This window comes from Alnus glutinosa, chromosome 6 (assembly GCF_958979055.1).
Source record: "Alnus glutinosa chromosome 6, dhAlnGlut1.1, whole genome shotgun sequence".
NCBI classification, from domain to species: Eukaryota; Viridiplantae; Streptophyta; class Magnoliopsida; order Fagales; family Betulaceae; genus Alnus; species Alnus glutinosa.
Genome location: NC_084891.1, coordinates 19606745 through 19621344, shown reverse-complemented (window position 1 = coordinate 19621344; position 14600 = coordinate 19606745). Strand labels below are relative to the sequence as shown.

Here is a 14600-nt window from a genome sequence, read left to right as displayed (position 1 = left end):
AGAGAGAGAGAGAGAGAGAGAGAGAATGGGATACCTGCCAAGGTGGTTATCAATAACATTGAGGGCTAGCCTTCGGAAATGCTCACGGCAGTTGATGGCTTCGTTCTGAGCAGGAGGCGGCACGTTTGCTTCTAGGTTTCGAACCCTATTCTCAATCCATTTAGGCTCTGGCGTCGACGAGATTCTTTGGTGACGAGGCCTCTTGTGATTGTTTGGCTTAAGCTTAGAGTGGGTTGAGGAGAAGAGGTTTGGTTAAGGACTTAAGACGTTTCACTACCTAAACGCATCAAGTCACACAGTAAAAGAGACTTAGTTTTGTTAGTCTTTTGTTGTTAGTCTAAAACTGTGTCGTTTTAGACTAATAGCATCTATGCAGGAGTTTGGAGTTTGCACTACCACATAAAAGTTGAATCCCTTTTAAACTCTTTTTATTGAAAAATTAGTTTAGTTGAGATGAAAGAAGAAAACGTATGAAAGAGAAAGAACATTAAAAAAAATTGAACTTTCACTTTTGGACTCATTACATTTAGAAAGCATTACTGACAAGAGTTAAATTTAACATTGAGTTGAGGGTTTGTTAAACAACGTATTTTGTGATTTTTGTTAAAATTTGAGAGAAAAGCTAGAAGTAGAGAGTTAATTGTGAATGCTCTACATTGTTGCTCTTATTACTTATAAATTTACAATACACAAGGTTCCTACTTATAGGAAAGTGAGAGAGAATGCAAAATAGTATGAGAGATCAAATCAAAATTTAATGTATTCAAATCAATGCTGAAATCGAATCCCATTAAATTGCACCAATATAATCCCATTCTATTATAACATTAGAGGGTGTTCTTTTTGAGATGGACATAAATGGTTTGTAGGAAATTTCTTATAAACTAACTTCTAATAATGACATGTGTTTTTTGCAGGTAAGAATCACATGTTTTTTAATTGCATGTGCTTCTCACATACTTTTTTGATAGCTTAAAGGATACTTGTCGCTTTTAGGGTCTGTTTGAGTTTGAGATTTGCCGATTTCAAAAAGTGCGTTTTAAAATAACCATTTTAAAATGTGCGATTTGAAAAAGTGATTTTAAAAAATGTAATTTAGCCTTTAAAATAACAAATTAACCTTTAAAATTCTGTATTTTCAAAAAAGCACTATCTTACGTGCAATTTGAAAAAGTAAATTTTATGCATTTTCAAATCGCAATTTTTAAAAAGACAGTTCCTAAACGATTTATATTCTGTAATTTAGTTTAAAATCATACTTATTGCCTATGAAATTGAAATCTCAAATGCACCTCTAGAAACTAGTTTGTATGAATTTCCAACAAATAAGTTTGTGGTAAATTTGTGTGATTTTGATATATATTGTCAAGTAAACTAGTGTACGAAATGGAATTTGGAAAGCAAGGTCAAAAATGACATTTGATATACACTAGCGGCTAGGATTCAGTCATATAAACATCGCCAACTCTGGACCGTGGATGGAATCCTCCACAAAACCCTAATCCCACGTCTATAACATTCTCTCTGTGTACAGCTTTGGCGAGCCGCTGAACCGACCATCTCCCAGCGATCTCAAAGTAACTCTCTTTTCTCTCTCATTTTCTGCGATTTTCTTAGCATTTTCGAATCGCTTCTATTGCTGTGAGATCTTTTGGTCTTATGAGATCCAAATACATTTAGTTTTCTGAAACGAAGTCAGGGGTCTCAGGTTGTCGTTTCCGACATAACTGAGACGAGCCTTGGAGTGTTTTTGCGGTATTTTGTAGAAAGCAGTGCTTGTTTGTTTCTCTGGAAAATATTTCCAGTAAACGTTTGTCTGTCTGTTTCTGGGTTGGAAGCTAGGAGTAGGAATGAATGTTTCTGAAATTTTTATGAGACGGTGGTCTTTTGAGTTTTATTTTGCTGAAAAGAATTCTGAATAGAATTTCGCTAGGACTTCATCTAACAACCTTGGAACTGATATTCCGAGGAATTATTTTTCCATCCAAACAGATGGGCTTGGCTTTAATTGTAAGATGAGGCCTGGCATGTCTTTGCTTGGCATATGTATACCCATTTTGCTTTCATGGGAAATTTTTGACGAAAATAAGATGGGAGTCTTAGAAGGGAAATAAATTTTGCAAGAAGGTTATGAGTGCTAGTACTAATTTTTCGTGAGTGCTAGTACTAATTTTTTGCTAACATTAGTGCTAACAAAAATTAGTGCTAACAAAAAATTAGTGCTAGCAAAACAATTGGGTTGTAATTAATATATGAGTGCTAGTACTAATTTTTTGTTATTGAGCTCATTAAATTTTTGATGCTTTGTGTTCTTTTAGATTCAGAGAGATGGGCGAAGAGGAAGTCAAGGGAGGACCGGTGGTTCCAGAATCGGTTTTGAAGAAGCAGAAAAGGAACGAGGAATGGGCGTTGGCAAAAAAGCAGGATCTTGAAGCTGCGAAGAAAAAAAGGACTGAGAACGGGAAGCTCATTTATAAAAGAGCCAAACTCTATGCAAAGGAGTACGATGAGAAGGTATAGGAGGTCATAGTTATAGTTAGTGCTTGATATCTCTGTTTTGGTATTCGATTTGCTAAAATGGTTTCTCAATATATTTTTATTAGCAAATGGAGCTGATTCAGTTGAAGCGTGAGGCCAAACTTAAGGGAGGGTTTTATGTTGACCCAGAAGCCAAGCTCTTGTTCATTATCAGGATCCGTGGGTATGTCATTTATGGTATTTCTATGATTCTTGTACTTATTCTTGATGCCAGAGTGTTGATTCTGATTACTGTAAATTCTGGAACTTTCAGTATCAATGCCATGGACCCTAAGAGCAGGAAAATTTTGCAGCTTCTGCGCTTGAGGCAGGTAAAACACCACATCCAAATAAACTCTTTTTAACAGGATTTTCATTATATATTATGCCTTTAATAGGGTAGTTATGAAGCCATCCTGTAGCCCAATCTTTGTCTTTGCACTTAGTGATTTTAGATGTTTAATTCTAAGTGGCCATTAATACAATTTGTTTGTGCGTTAATAGGGCAAGCAAAAGGTGGCCTACCGCCAATCAATTCTGTCTTCAATTCTATGCCCTCATTTAAGAAAATTTATGGATTTTATGCCCAGATGTCTGTGCTTTGTTTCTTTAATTGTTAATTTTGCAAAACAAAGTGAAGAAAGGGATAGGAAGCCAACATAGCAATGACGGAAGAATGAGTGAGCTTTTGGAAAATAATTTGATTTTTTTTTTCAGTTATGAGATGCTTTCTGGTTGAGTTATGGTTATCTATTGAATTGTGTGCATGCTATAATAGATTAAATCAGGTTGATTTTGTAAATTTATGTAATTTATTTCAGTTTCAGTAATTCTGCATAATTTTGCAAAAATAGAACTTTTAATTTTTCGTTTAAGTGTAATTAAGTGAAGTCTGTGCTTCTTCTTTCTTGAGATTTTTAATTTTCTGGTGTGGCCTAAGAGTTGTTGAAGAACTTGGGACGTCTTAGTTTTCATTCGAATTTCTAGAAAGGGCACTTTTCCTGCATGTATGCAACAGAATGAGTTTTTTGCTTGTCATCTTGGGCTGTTATGGTATCATCTGTTTGGGTGTCTTATTTGAACAAATAGGTGGTACTATCAATGTCCATAGGATAAGCTATATGGCTTTGGTCAATGCCTCTAGAAGTGGTATTCTGTGAATCTACCCATTCGTTATGGAACAAGGTTGAGAAATTGTTGTTTCCCTTTGTTGACTATTTTATAAGTCTCATTGCTCTAGTCTATCATGGTATTTGGAGTAATACTTGTGCATTTGTGTATATGGAAAAGGCGTTTAAATCAGTAAATTTTCCAAATTTGCATTCTTTAGTATTTTATATACTGACATGTAGCTGGCAGATTCATATGTATTTTTAAGAATTTTAATGAGATGATCTTAGTGCTGAAACTCTGTTAACATTAGCGGATTCCTTTTTCATAAATATCATTAAATTAACTAATGGAAGAGTGTTGTTGGGGAGACTTGTTCAGTTGTGGCGGATTCATCACTGCACTTAGTCATGGCCTATTTGTTCTGTTCTCTTATTGGATAGGATGGTAAGAATGATTTAGTACTTTTTGAGGGATCTGTGCTTGTAGGGGATTTGGTTTTCCGTCTATAGAATGGATATTTGGGGTCTTCGTGCAATGCATTGGGTAGACTGATCTAGAAAGATGACTTGGTTGTGTTTAACTTCAAGAGTTCTGCATTTTATTGCTATTTAGACGCTTCAAGATGTCCTAGGAGTGTTTCTTTCACCTGCAACCTCTCTTCGTTCCCTATTTTGATTTGGTTTCGAAGTTCGTAGTGAGGTGATCCCCTCGTCCCTGAATTTTTAGTGGCCTGCTATCCGCATTCAGGATGCGTATTTCAGGAGTTAGCCTTTTTGTAGAATATATCTCCTTTTCATTGTCTACTTGTCTAATATTTATTTCAAATAAAAGGTAGTTGTATCCAATTATCGACCTTTGGTGGTTGCAGATATTCAATGGTGTCTTTCTGAAAGTAAACAAAGCGACAGTGAATATGCTGCAGAGAGTTGAGCCATATGTGACCTATGGGTATGCATGTATCTTTCTTACTGTTTTCCTTTGTACTGCGCAAGCTGGAGGCTATCTAGTGCTCCTCTTATGCTGAATGTCTTGTTAATATAATATAAGATCATTTCAGGTATCCCAATTTGAAGAGTGTCAGAGAATTGATTTACAAAAGGGGATATGGTAAACTTAACAAGCAAAGAATTGGTTTGACCGACAATTCAATTATCGAACAGGTTTGTGGGCTATAGATTAAAAAGTAATGCTATTTAGTGGACTGCTATACAACTGTCATATAATCGGGACGACGTGGCAGTGAAATTTTACAATCTAAAGGCTGATTTTTACTGCTACGTCATCAGTTGGATAACAGTTTAGAAAATCGCATTATTCTAGGTTAAATAATTGATTTTGTACCATTTGTTGCTTAACATTTTGGCTTGCAATCACAGGCTTTGGGAAAGCATGGAATTATTTGCATGGAAGATCTCATCCATGAGATTTTGACCGTTGGACCCCACTTCAAGGAGGCAAACAATTTCCTATGGCCGTTCAAGCTGAAGGCACCACTGGGTGGTTTGAAGAAGAAGAGGAATCACTATGTTGAAGGAGGTGATGCTGGAAATCGTGAAGTTTACATCAATGAGCTGATCCGCAGGATGAATTAGGTTTATGCCGAGGATGTAATCCTGTTAAAATTTTTGTGATTCTACCTGTTATCTTTTTGTTCATCGAAGTTATGAGACTTCAGCCCTCTCTTTTGACAACAAAACGGTATCGTTAGAGCATTTACTTTTTTTTTTTTGGCAGTTTGCTGGTTTGACATTGGTTTCCCAGGTTGTGCTAAATTTTATGGAATATCTATTTTAGCAAGGGAAATTAGTTATTTTTATGATTCAGAGAACATACTTTTCTTACGAGAATAGCTATTTTTATATCAAAAAATTAAGGTATATTGGTAGAAGAGCATCTCCAAAAGCTTCTTTAAAACTCCCTACATTTTGTAAATTTATTCAATGTGAGTCAAAATTCTTCTCCAACAGTAAAAAGCTAAAAGTAAATTATTTTGAAAATAAATATCTAAACCATATTCTTAAGTTCATATTTTCTTATCTGCCAGTAAAAATTACCGTAATTTAACTCGCAAAATAAAATTAAACATTATAAATACTTCACTCGATTAAAGTTCCAAAAGAGGAGTGATTTGATATATTTTCATTTTCGGTAGATTTTGGATAATATCATCGTACGTGTAGCTCCCTCCCATTTTGCATGTTCAACCACAGACACGTGTATAGAAAGTCACAGGAAGGTTGAAGAGGGTTTCGGCTATATCAGTCTCTCCCTCCCACCTTCCGCATGCGCACGCAGTGAAGGATGGAGGCGAATAAAGAGAGAAGAGAGCAGTTGGTGAAGAAGGAAGACGAAGAAACAAAGAAGAAGGACGATGGTCCTGAAACCACAGCGGCGGCGGCGTTGGATCCAACGGCAAAGACATTGATTCGTGAGTCCATCATTACTGACGGTGGTGGTGGAGGAAAAGCTGCCGATGATGTTCTTGCCTTCTCCCGGTCTGTTCACAAAATCGACTCCTCACTCGAATGAAGCTATATTTTATATATATATATATATATTACAAAATGTCACTGTTTTTATGTTCATCGATCTCCACACAAATAAATGATAATCGTCTATGATTCTATATATATTCATATACGCTCTGCGTGTTCATGAGTCTTGTCCTCTCTTTTATGTTTGTTTTATCATCTATATCCTTTCGAGGGTTAGCTAACCCCAAGAATGATCTATTATAGAAGACTTAAGGTTATGGATTGATCTTATCTACGAAACTCTCAATACCCAATTTGTAATCTTGGAAAACGATGCGTTTACATCTAACATCTCACCGTAATGGCTCTATAGCCTCTGGACTTCTTTCACACGGATCGTCTTCACAAATGAACTTCGTCTTTTCCAACCCCAAATCCCGGTGTTTATAGGCTTTTATATGGTTTTTAAATAATAAAATTAAGAAAAATTATAATTTAGCACTCCAAACTATCAGTCATTCTTCGAATAGCCCATTCGAACTATTAATATTTGGACTTTGACCCTCAAACTATCAAAAATTTTCAAAAATGTCCAATTTGACGAAAAGTGCCTATAATACCTATGTCATGTGTCATTTTTTAATTAAAAAATAAATAATTTTTGTTTTAAAAAAAAAAGTAAAAACTTAAAAAAAAAATTAAAAAATTAAAAAATTAAAAAACTTAAAAACTATTTTATTTATTTATTTATTTTAAAAAAATTAGTGTCTGCGAGCCATCTTAAGCGCCGGCCACCCCCAAACACCAATTTATTTATTTATTTTTTTTAAAAAATTTTTAATTTCTTGGACAGATTTTGGCCATCCACCTTCACAGTTCTTTGTTGTAGGCCGTTGGATTGATAAGGTTATAAATCCGTATGAATTTATTGGTCAGTAAATCCAAAAAAAAAGTAATGCCTTGTGTTTATGATATAATTTTTTTTTTCATAATTTGGTGTATATATCAAATATAATATTTATTTATTTTTTCTACTATTTTAGATATATAAAAGCATAATTCTTTTAGTCCATTTTATAAAAATCTTGATTAAATCGAATGAAAATGTAATTTGGATCGCAAATTTTGGATAAAGATTTTATTAAAATTAGTTGATAGATTTGGTATGCAATATTTATTAAATAAAATTTGTTTTAGAGGGTGATTTGTTGACTTGCTGATATGACAAAAAATCTGTTAATAATTTTTTTTTATTTTTTTTAAAAAAAAAACAACTTACAGAAAGAGCGATTTTTTAAAATGATTAAATCTTTTTTTTTTTTTTTTTAAAAAAAAAATGAGTTCATATTTTTATTTCGAGAAAAGAAAAAAAAAAAGTAAAATAAAATTTTAATCAAATGAGATTAAGTAGAAATATTAAATTGCTTAAGACTTAATTTTTTTAGAAGCATCGCCAAAAAGACTACAAAATAGTCTCTCCAAGTTTTGAAAGCAGCTATTTGTGAGGTTTTTATGGATGAGAGAAAATTGAAGTTTTTAGGTTAAATTTGCTAAAGTTTAAAATAGTATAACTACACTCTCTTTCGAACGAGATCAAGAATCTCACTATTTTCTAAACCCTAACTAAACCCTAACCGTAGAGGAACCCTAATTGTAGAGGTGGAAATTAAAAATGCTTAAAACATGAGATATCAACCTTATGAATTTTGATAATTCAGGGATAAAGTTAAGTTTTCCATTTCCTTTTCTATTGGCCATAGAGCTGATATGTGTAAAAACGAACAAAAAAACACGTACGGAAGCTTAACCCATTGGATATAACTGTTACGGTTAAATTCTAGTCCTGAGCTAATGAAGTGACCAATGAGCCAATTCCTACCCAGGTCAGTCTTATATTGATGGGGACCAAGCCTTCCCAAAATCCCACGTGCGGCTTAACTAGGTGTTAAGATACATTGGTCCAAGTTTTTTTTTGTTTGACGAGGATAGGTGTCTTCAGAGCATTTGTAGTGGATAAATAATAGAGAGGGGCACTTGACCGTCTCCTTTTTTTCATTAAAAAAATAATTTTAATAAAAATATACACTCCTTTATAACTCTTTATTTATTTTTTTGTTTTTTATTTTTAACTTTATGATTAAAATATATTTTTTTAATGAAAAGAGGGGAAGAGGAGACGGTCAAGTGTCCCCTCTCTATCATTTCTCTTTGTAGTGAAGTTGTCAAAATTTAAGCAAATTTTGGCTATAAATATCACTTTCGTTATTTTAGCTACCTAGTTTTCAAAAGCTCTAAATACCAAACTCTTTAAATATTCTCTACGTTAAAAATAAATACTATTTTTTATTTACCTTTCAACCAACCAACCAAAGACCCCTCTAAAATCCAGACCCTTCTAGAAGCTTGGCCAGAGATCGGCACCGATGCTGGGAATGGGGGAAATGGGTCGCCGGAAATGGGAGAATGTGGGTTGGTGGTGTAGACGGCCAGAGATTGCTGGTCGGAGCCGGAAAAGGGGGGCCAGAAATGGGGGAGCTCGGTCGCTGGAAATGGGGGTAGAATTTTTCGAAAACTTTCGATGGGAGAAATGTGGGGGAAATGTTTGGTTTGGGGGAAAAGACTGATTTTTAGGAGAAATTTTCTTGGGTTTATTTTATTTATTTTTTTAATAAAAGTCCCTTTCCACGTAGGAAAGGGATGGGCAGGGCCTATCATTACTTGTTTAGCTAATCACCTTTAAGAACGTCCATCCAATTGTTTATCTAAATTTTTTTCTCTAATTTATTAAAAAATATGTATATTTTTAAAATTTTTTATTCAACATAACTCATATAAAAATAGCAACCTTTTTTTCAACCTCATACGCAAACCCATCGCTAACAATTCAACTTCTTGAATTTTTTTTTTTTTTTTTTTTCTACTTCTCCTTTCTTTCCAAGCTATTTCTCAGCAACCAAATAGAACCAAGAAACGAGAATCACAAATTGCAAACGCCCACTGGACCAAAATCAGACGGACGCGCAGACGAAATAACGATTGGTTTGAATGTTCGATTTTTTAAGTCTGAATTGAAATCTTATTTGATTTACGAATTTCGAGGTAAATAAAAGGTGTTTGAGTGATGAGAAAAATTTAAATTCTATTTGAAATTGTGTTTTCAAGGATAACCACGGTAAGAAATAATTGGAGGTATAAAAAGTTGTGTACAATGATTGATGTTATGAAAATTAGTGTGGAATAATGATTGAAATAATAATTGTTTAATATAAATAAATATGAAAAATTATTATTTAATTATTAATTTCTATAATATCATTGATAACTTGTACCAAGTTGAGCAAAAGCAACCCATTTTTTCCATGCGTCAGACGTATGTGAGTCCCTGCCTTGGAGTTCGGTTTGCTTTTGAAATCAGAAGAGAAATGGATTGTTTTTCGGGTTGTTATTCAAATACCCGGATTTGAAAAAAGAAACCTGGATAGAATTTTCTTTTGGTTTTGCATCCAAAAAAACCTACGTGTTTTTATTAGCCATTATAGCCAAAAATTGAAGATGGCTAATCCACTAGGAATGCTCTGGGATTTTATCTATGGTTTTGTCAATCCATTTTTTTAAAAAGAGTTTAACTTTGCCCAACTGAAGAGAACTTCGTCTAGGGTATGGGGTATTTTATTCTTAACGGTTCACTATTTTCTTGGTTGGGAATTCTTAAGGGTTCACTTTAACGGGTATATAGTCATTATATGCAACATATATATAATGAAATTTACCAATTGAAAATGTTAAAAAGTGTCTAACTTTTATATCTATGAACAAAACCCTATTTTTTATTTTATTTTGTAAAAATAACATTTTTATACACTGATTTCATCCTAACAAGATTTGTGCAGTACAACAATGCATTTACGTCCGTTACTGAAGTGCATGCAAGTCCTTTTCATGTTTGTTTCATGTAGTGCTCATTTTCATGTGGTTATCACAATATTAGCAATATGTTTTCTATAGCATTAACTATATATACATATATGCGAATCTAAATGGAGCACTACAATGACACTGTAACATAAATATCGAATGGAGAGAGAGAGAGAGAGAATAATGTTATACCTCTCACGCTTCACTACATGAACATTGTGACACTCCTACGTCGAGTTTCTACTTCTATAGTACTTCGCCACTCCAAGACTTGCTCTCACAACCCAACTCACATCCCTCAATGTTTCTAAGAGAGAGAAGAGAGATTTTTGAACTTTTTTCCTGCTAAACTCGACCTCTATTTATATAGTTTTTTGAATTGCTATAGTGCTTGGTCGATCGGGCTTCTTTAAATCTGGCCCGTTTATATGGTGCCACGAATCTTGGTCAATCAAGCACATGGCTCAGTCAATTGAGTCATCATGACTCACATTAATGCGGGTCAAATTGGGTTAAATTCGAGTCAGATCAGTCTGACTTAGCTAGGAAATGTAGGTTTAGTCGATCAACATGTTGTATCTAGGTCGACCAAGGCCTCAAAATATCTTATTTTTCCCATTAAAAACCTTGGAACTACCACGTGTCCCAATATCTCGATCGATCGGGCTTGCTTCTCGGTCAACCAGTGTATATTGCAAAAACCTTAATTTTGCCGTTTTGACGTCGTTTTTCGTTTCATGTTGAACTCTCTTTTTTGGGCATTCTCGTACTTCCTATCTATTAAAGTGCTTTAAGAGATTAGTTTATACACTTTTTTTTTTGTTTTAATATTATTCTATGTTCATTTATTTTCTTAGGCGCTACAAAGATTTCCAAGGGTTGTGCTCTATGATGAACATAACACCCATTTTTTCAAAACATCAAAATAGTATATGTATTCTTGAATAAATCGCATACCTTTATGACTGAAAATTTAAGTGAAAATGTCACACAAAACCAAATTGGATTTTAGGGTAGTATCCTTATCCCCCCTCCTCCCATAGGAGATCGGGGTGGCCGCCTCTCACAACAATCTCTCTTCACTAGTTTTTTTTTTACATCATTGATGATGGAGCATTTTTTAATGGTGTGGCATTTTTTAGTGTGACATTTTTAATGATGTGGCATTGACATGGAAATTCATCATGGCATGTGACTGATGTAGTTAAGTTGATTATGCAATGTATATACCTATCGCAATACTATTATGTATGACTTGGCATTCCATAAGAAAATTTAAGGGAAATGGAACCCCAGAAAGTGATTTGATAAAAGTTCAAATCCGAAGGACTGGAACAATAATTTTGCCCAAACAAAGTTCAGTTTATTCTCTTAATAAAGTCCAGAAGGATACAAAAAGATTTTTAAATATGTACTTAATTCTTTTTGCATAAAAATATATTTTGACACAACCATTTTTAATTGGTTGGGTGTATTACTTATTGTGTTTTCCAATCACCATTTTTATTTTTTCTCCCCACATACATGGCCAGCTGATCAATACATTTTGAGACCTAAGGCGACAAGTTAAGTGAGGTGCTTTTTCTTATATCTAAATATTTATATTTATTTTAATATTAATATTATATGTTTATTTAAAAAATCATTATTCTCGCCTTTTGGGATGTAAAATTATTAATTAATTTTTTATATTCAAGACTTTCCATATTATTCTCAGTATTAAATTTAGATCAATGTTGGAGCACATTGGAGACAAAGATAAATGATTTTTTTACATCTCTTGTACATCTTTTTTCTAAATTAACCATTGGAATTGTAAGACCCACACGATGTACAAAAGATGTACAAACAAATGGACTTTCCATGTTTTGCTCACAATTTAATTGAAATTGACAATGCCGCAATGGAGAAAGTTTTTTTTTTTTTTGTTTGACATGCCGCAATGGAGAAAGTTATGCAATGAATGTTAAAATAGGAAAGTAAATAAGTGGGCAGTCCAATAATTTATATACATGGCCTAAAACAAAAGAATTTATATAGGTTGAAAAATTTATGACGTTTGAGGCCTTAGTTATTAACTTTCATAGAAAGTAAATTATTTATGAACTTGAATTGTATACACCATAAGAAACAGAATGATTAAATTTCTAGAGTTAATAAATTTCATTTTTCATGTTTAGAGATTTTTAAGGCCCCAATATTATAAAATTATTATTTTTTCCCATAATTGAGGGCCTTGATTAGATATTATTGTAATACTCTAAAACAAAAATGAATATCTGCTTTAATCACTTTTATAAAAACCAACACTCATGATTACATTTAAAAAGAAGAAAACCTAATGAATCTCCTTAAAACAATTTTTTTTTTACAAATCTAATGTTGAAACAATTTCCGGTTAGGCATCCAAAGTTTTAGAGAGTAATTGTAGTATCCTTCTGCAAAACAAGAAAGCTAGTGAGGGTGCTTGCTGTGGATGCTAGCTTGCCCCACTTCGAAACTTAAGTCAACTCTCTGGTATAACAAGAAGATTGCTTTTTGTATGATTAAAATCACCAGTCGAATACCTGATAACATGCTTGTATTTATAGAGAGGGGGGATTCGATTGTTTCCGGAAAAGGTGGGAGCTAGCTCTTGGATTGTGGGTTTCCATTTTCGGAACGTGAGCAACCATGCGATCCGGGACGTGGACCTCAGTATCTTCTGGGACGTGTGTTTACACTTGTTGAATGGACATGCCTTCTTGTACTTAGATCGTGTGCACCCATGCTCCGGGGCAAGAATGACTAGAACGTGGGTCGAAACGTGTTTGAAACACATTCCGGATATCTCGGCGAAATCCCGGCCTTCGATGGGTAATTTTCGGATGGGCTTGGTCAATGGGTTTTCTCATAGCTTGGCTTGTGGGCCCATATAAAGGGGCTCGGTTGGTGAGCCCAGATACAAGGCTCAGTCGATGGGCCCGATAGAGATGTCAATGAATGGGTTTTTGAACCCATTCATTGACTATCGAGAATATTTCCTAACACCTAAACAATTCACACTTTCATACACTATTGGGATTGGTGTCCAAAACTCTAATTGCATTGATGATGTTTTTCTATAATTGTATAATATTGAACATTGGGCATATACATTGATGTTTTACATGTCCATATATGTTTGAATATTTTCATATTATATACGTGTAAGTTCCCTAAGTTACATTATTTTAGACTATCGTGTGAGTAATGATATTATCACATAGAATATTGTAGTCATAGGTCCTTGTGCTTATAAAAGATTGTTTATAGTCGTAAATGGAATTGGAAAATCCATTTAAACTATAATATGTCAATCTTAACGATCTATCTTGATTAGGAGAAGCAATTAGAGCTTTGACTTGATATGTTGGTGTAAGAGCAAGGTAAGTGACATGCATCGAACGGACTACGTGGGTCATCATTCTTTTAACATTGTGATAAAGAATAATGTATATGCACGGTGACTTATAACAATTACTCTAAATCTTGAGAAGATTGTGAACTCAAATGTAAATTATAAGTCATTTTGATGTATTTATGAGTGAGATCAATCTATGGTCAATGTAATGACCTCAATTTTGAATTAGAGTAAAATTGTAGGCTTGGTCAGGTAAATGTGCTTAGAGATATGTATGCTCAATAGTTTGATTGGCTTATCTTAGTTAATGGATTGATGCACCCATAAAAGCATAACATAGATATTTCTATTTTAAAGTCCAATATCAAAGACATGGTTAATTTAATGGTTAATTAACAAATAGAGTATTAAGAGGGCATTAGATTAAATCTCCACAAAACAAATTTTATACTTTTGCACAAATATGACATATCTCCTTATAATAAGATTTCTTATAAAAACCCTAGTTCTAAAAACCCTAGCTGTCCATGCATCTTAAAGACTCAAAGTTTGAATTTTAAAATATTATTTTTAAGGCAAGTTAGTAAATTGCATCAATTAACTTTAATTCCCTTGTCATGAACCTAGTTCATATTACACCATTATATTGCATTGAAGGATTTAAGAGAGAAATCATTTGTTCTTTATTAATTCTTACAAGATTTTCCATCATCAATATGCATCGACAAATTTATTTCAAATAACATTAAGATCCTATGCAACATTTCCTTAATAATTTTAGCCCACATGTGCATCCCATCACATTTAGAAATTGCATGGATTAAGGTTAGCTCAATATTTTGCACATTTTGTACGTATTAATGGACTTGGATTGAGTTTCCTCCAAGTCCTCTAGGGCTTTGGAGGTTTTTTGTTCCTCCCTGGAATGACCCAGTGGAGGTTAGGTGTCCCCCAGCCATTAGAGCTGTGAAGTTTTTATTCCCCCCGGTTTAGATCCGGTGGTGGTATTGTTCCCTGACAAAAGACTTCACGGGACAAACGTGTTGGGGAGCGTCTTTATGGTGTGTCTCTGGCGAAGTTTCTGACCGTGCACTTTTGGTTTTGTTTCATTCGAGTTAAATCTACAAACTTCGGCTGGGTCTTTCAAGACATGCACCTCTCCACGGTCGTCGTCGGCTTCTTCTGGTCCAGTAGCCCCC

At 33.9% G+C, this 14600-nt stretch overlaps 1 protein-coding gene across 1 annotated transcript; it reads left to right on the top strand.

The window, feature by feature from the left end:
• Positions 1 to 1423: 1423 nt before the first annotated feature.
• LOC133870972 (large ribosomal subunit protein uL30y-like) lies at positions 1424 to 5427 on the top strand. The gene is made up of 7 exons (XM_062308287.1): positions 1424 to 1577; positions 2319 to 2514; positions 2604 to 2701; positions 2792 to 2849; positions 4499 to 4578; positions 4688 to 4790; positions 5007 to 5427. Exons 2-7 carry the CDS (start codon positions 2329 to 2331, stop codon positions 5220 to 5222), a joined length of 741 nt encoding a protein of 246 aa, XP_062164271.1. The 5' UTR covers positions 1424 to 1577; positions 2319 to 2328; the 3' UTR covers positions 5223 to 5427.
• The last annotated feature ends 9173 nt before the right edge of the window (positions 5428 to 14600 follow it).

Bases quoted from the DNA above. Each gene is read 5' to 3' on its own strand.
- LOC133870972 (XM_062308287.1), top strand. From the start codon at position 2,329: ATGGGCGAAGAGGAAGTCAAGGGAGGACCGGTGGTTCCAGAATCGGTT. The intron at 2,702-2,791 runs GTATGTCATTTA...TGGAACTTTCAG, and splicing joins TTCATTATCAGGATCCGTGG to TATCAATGCCATGGACCCTA. The intron at 2,850-4,498 runs GTAAAACACCAC...TGGTGGTTGCAG, and splicing joins AGCTTCTGCGCTTGAGGCAG to ATATTCAATGGTGTCTTTCT.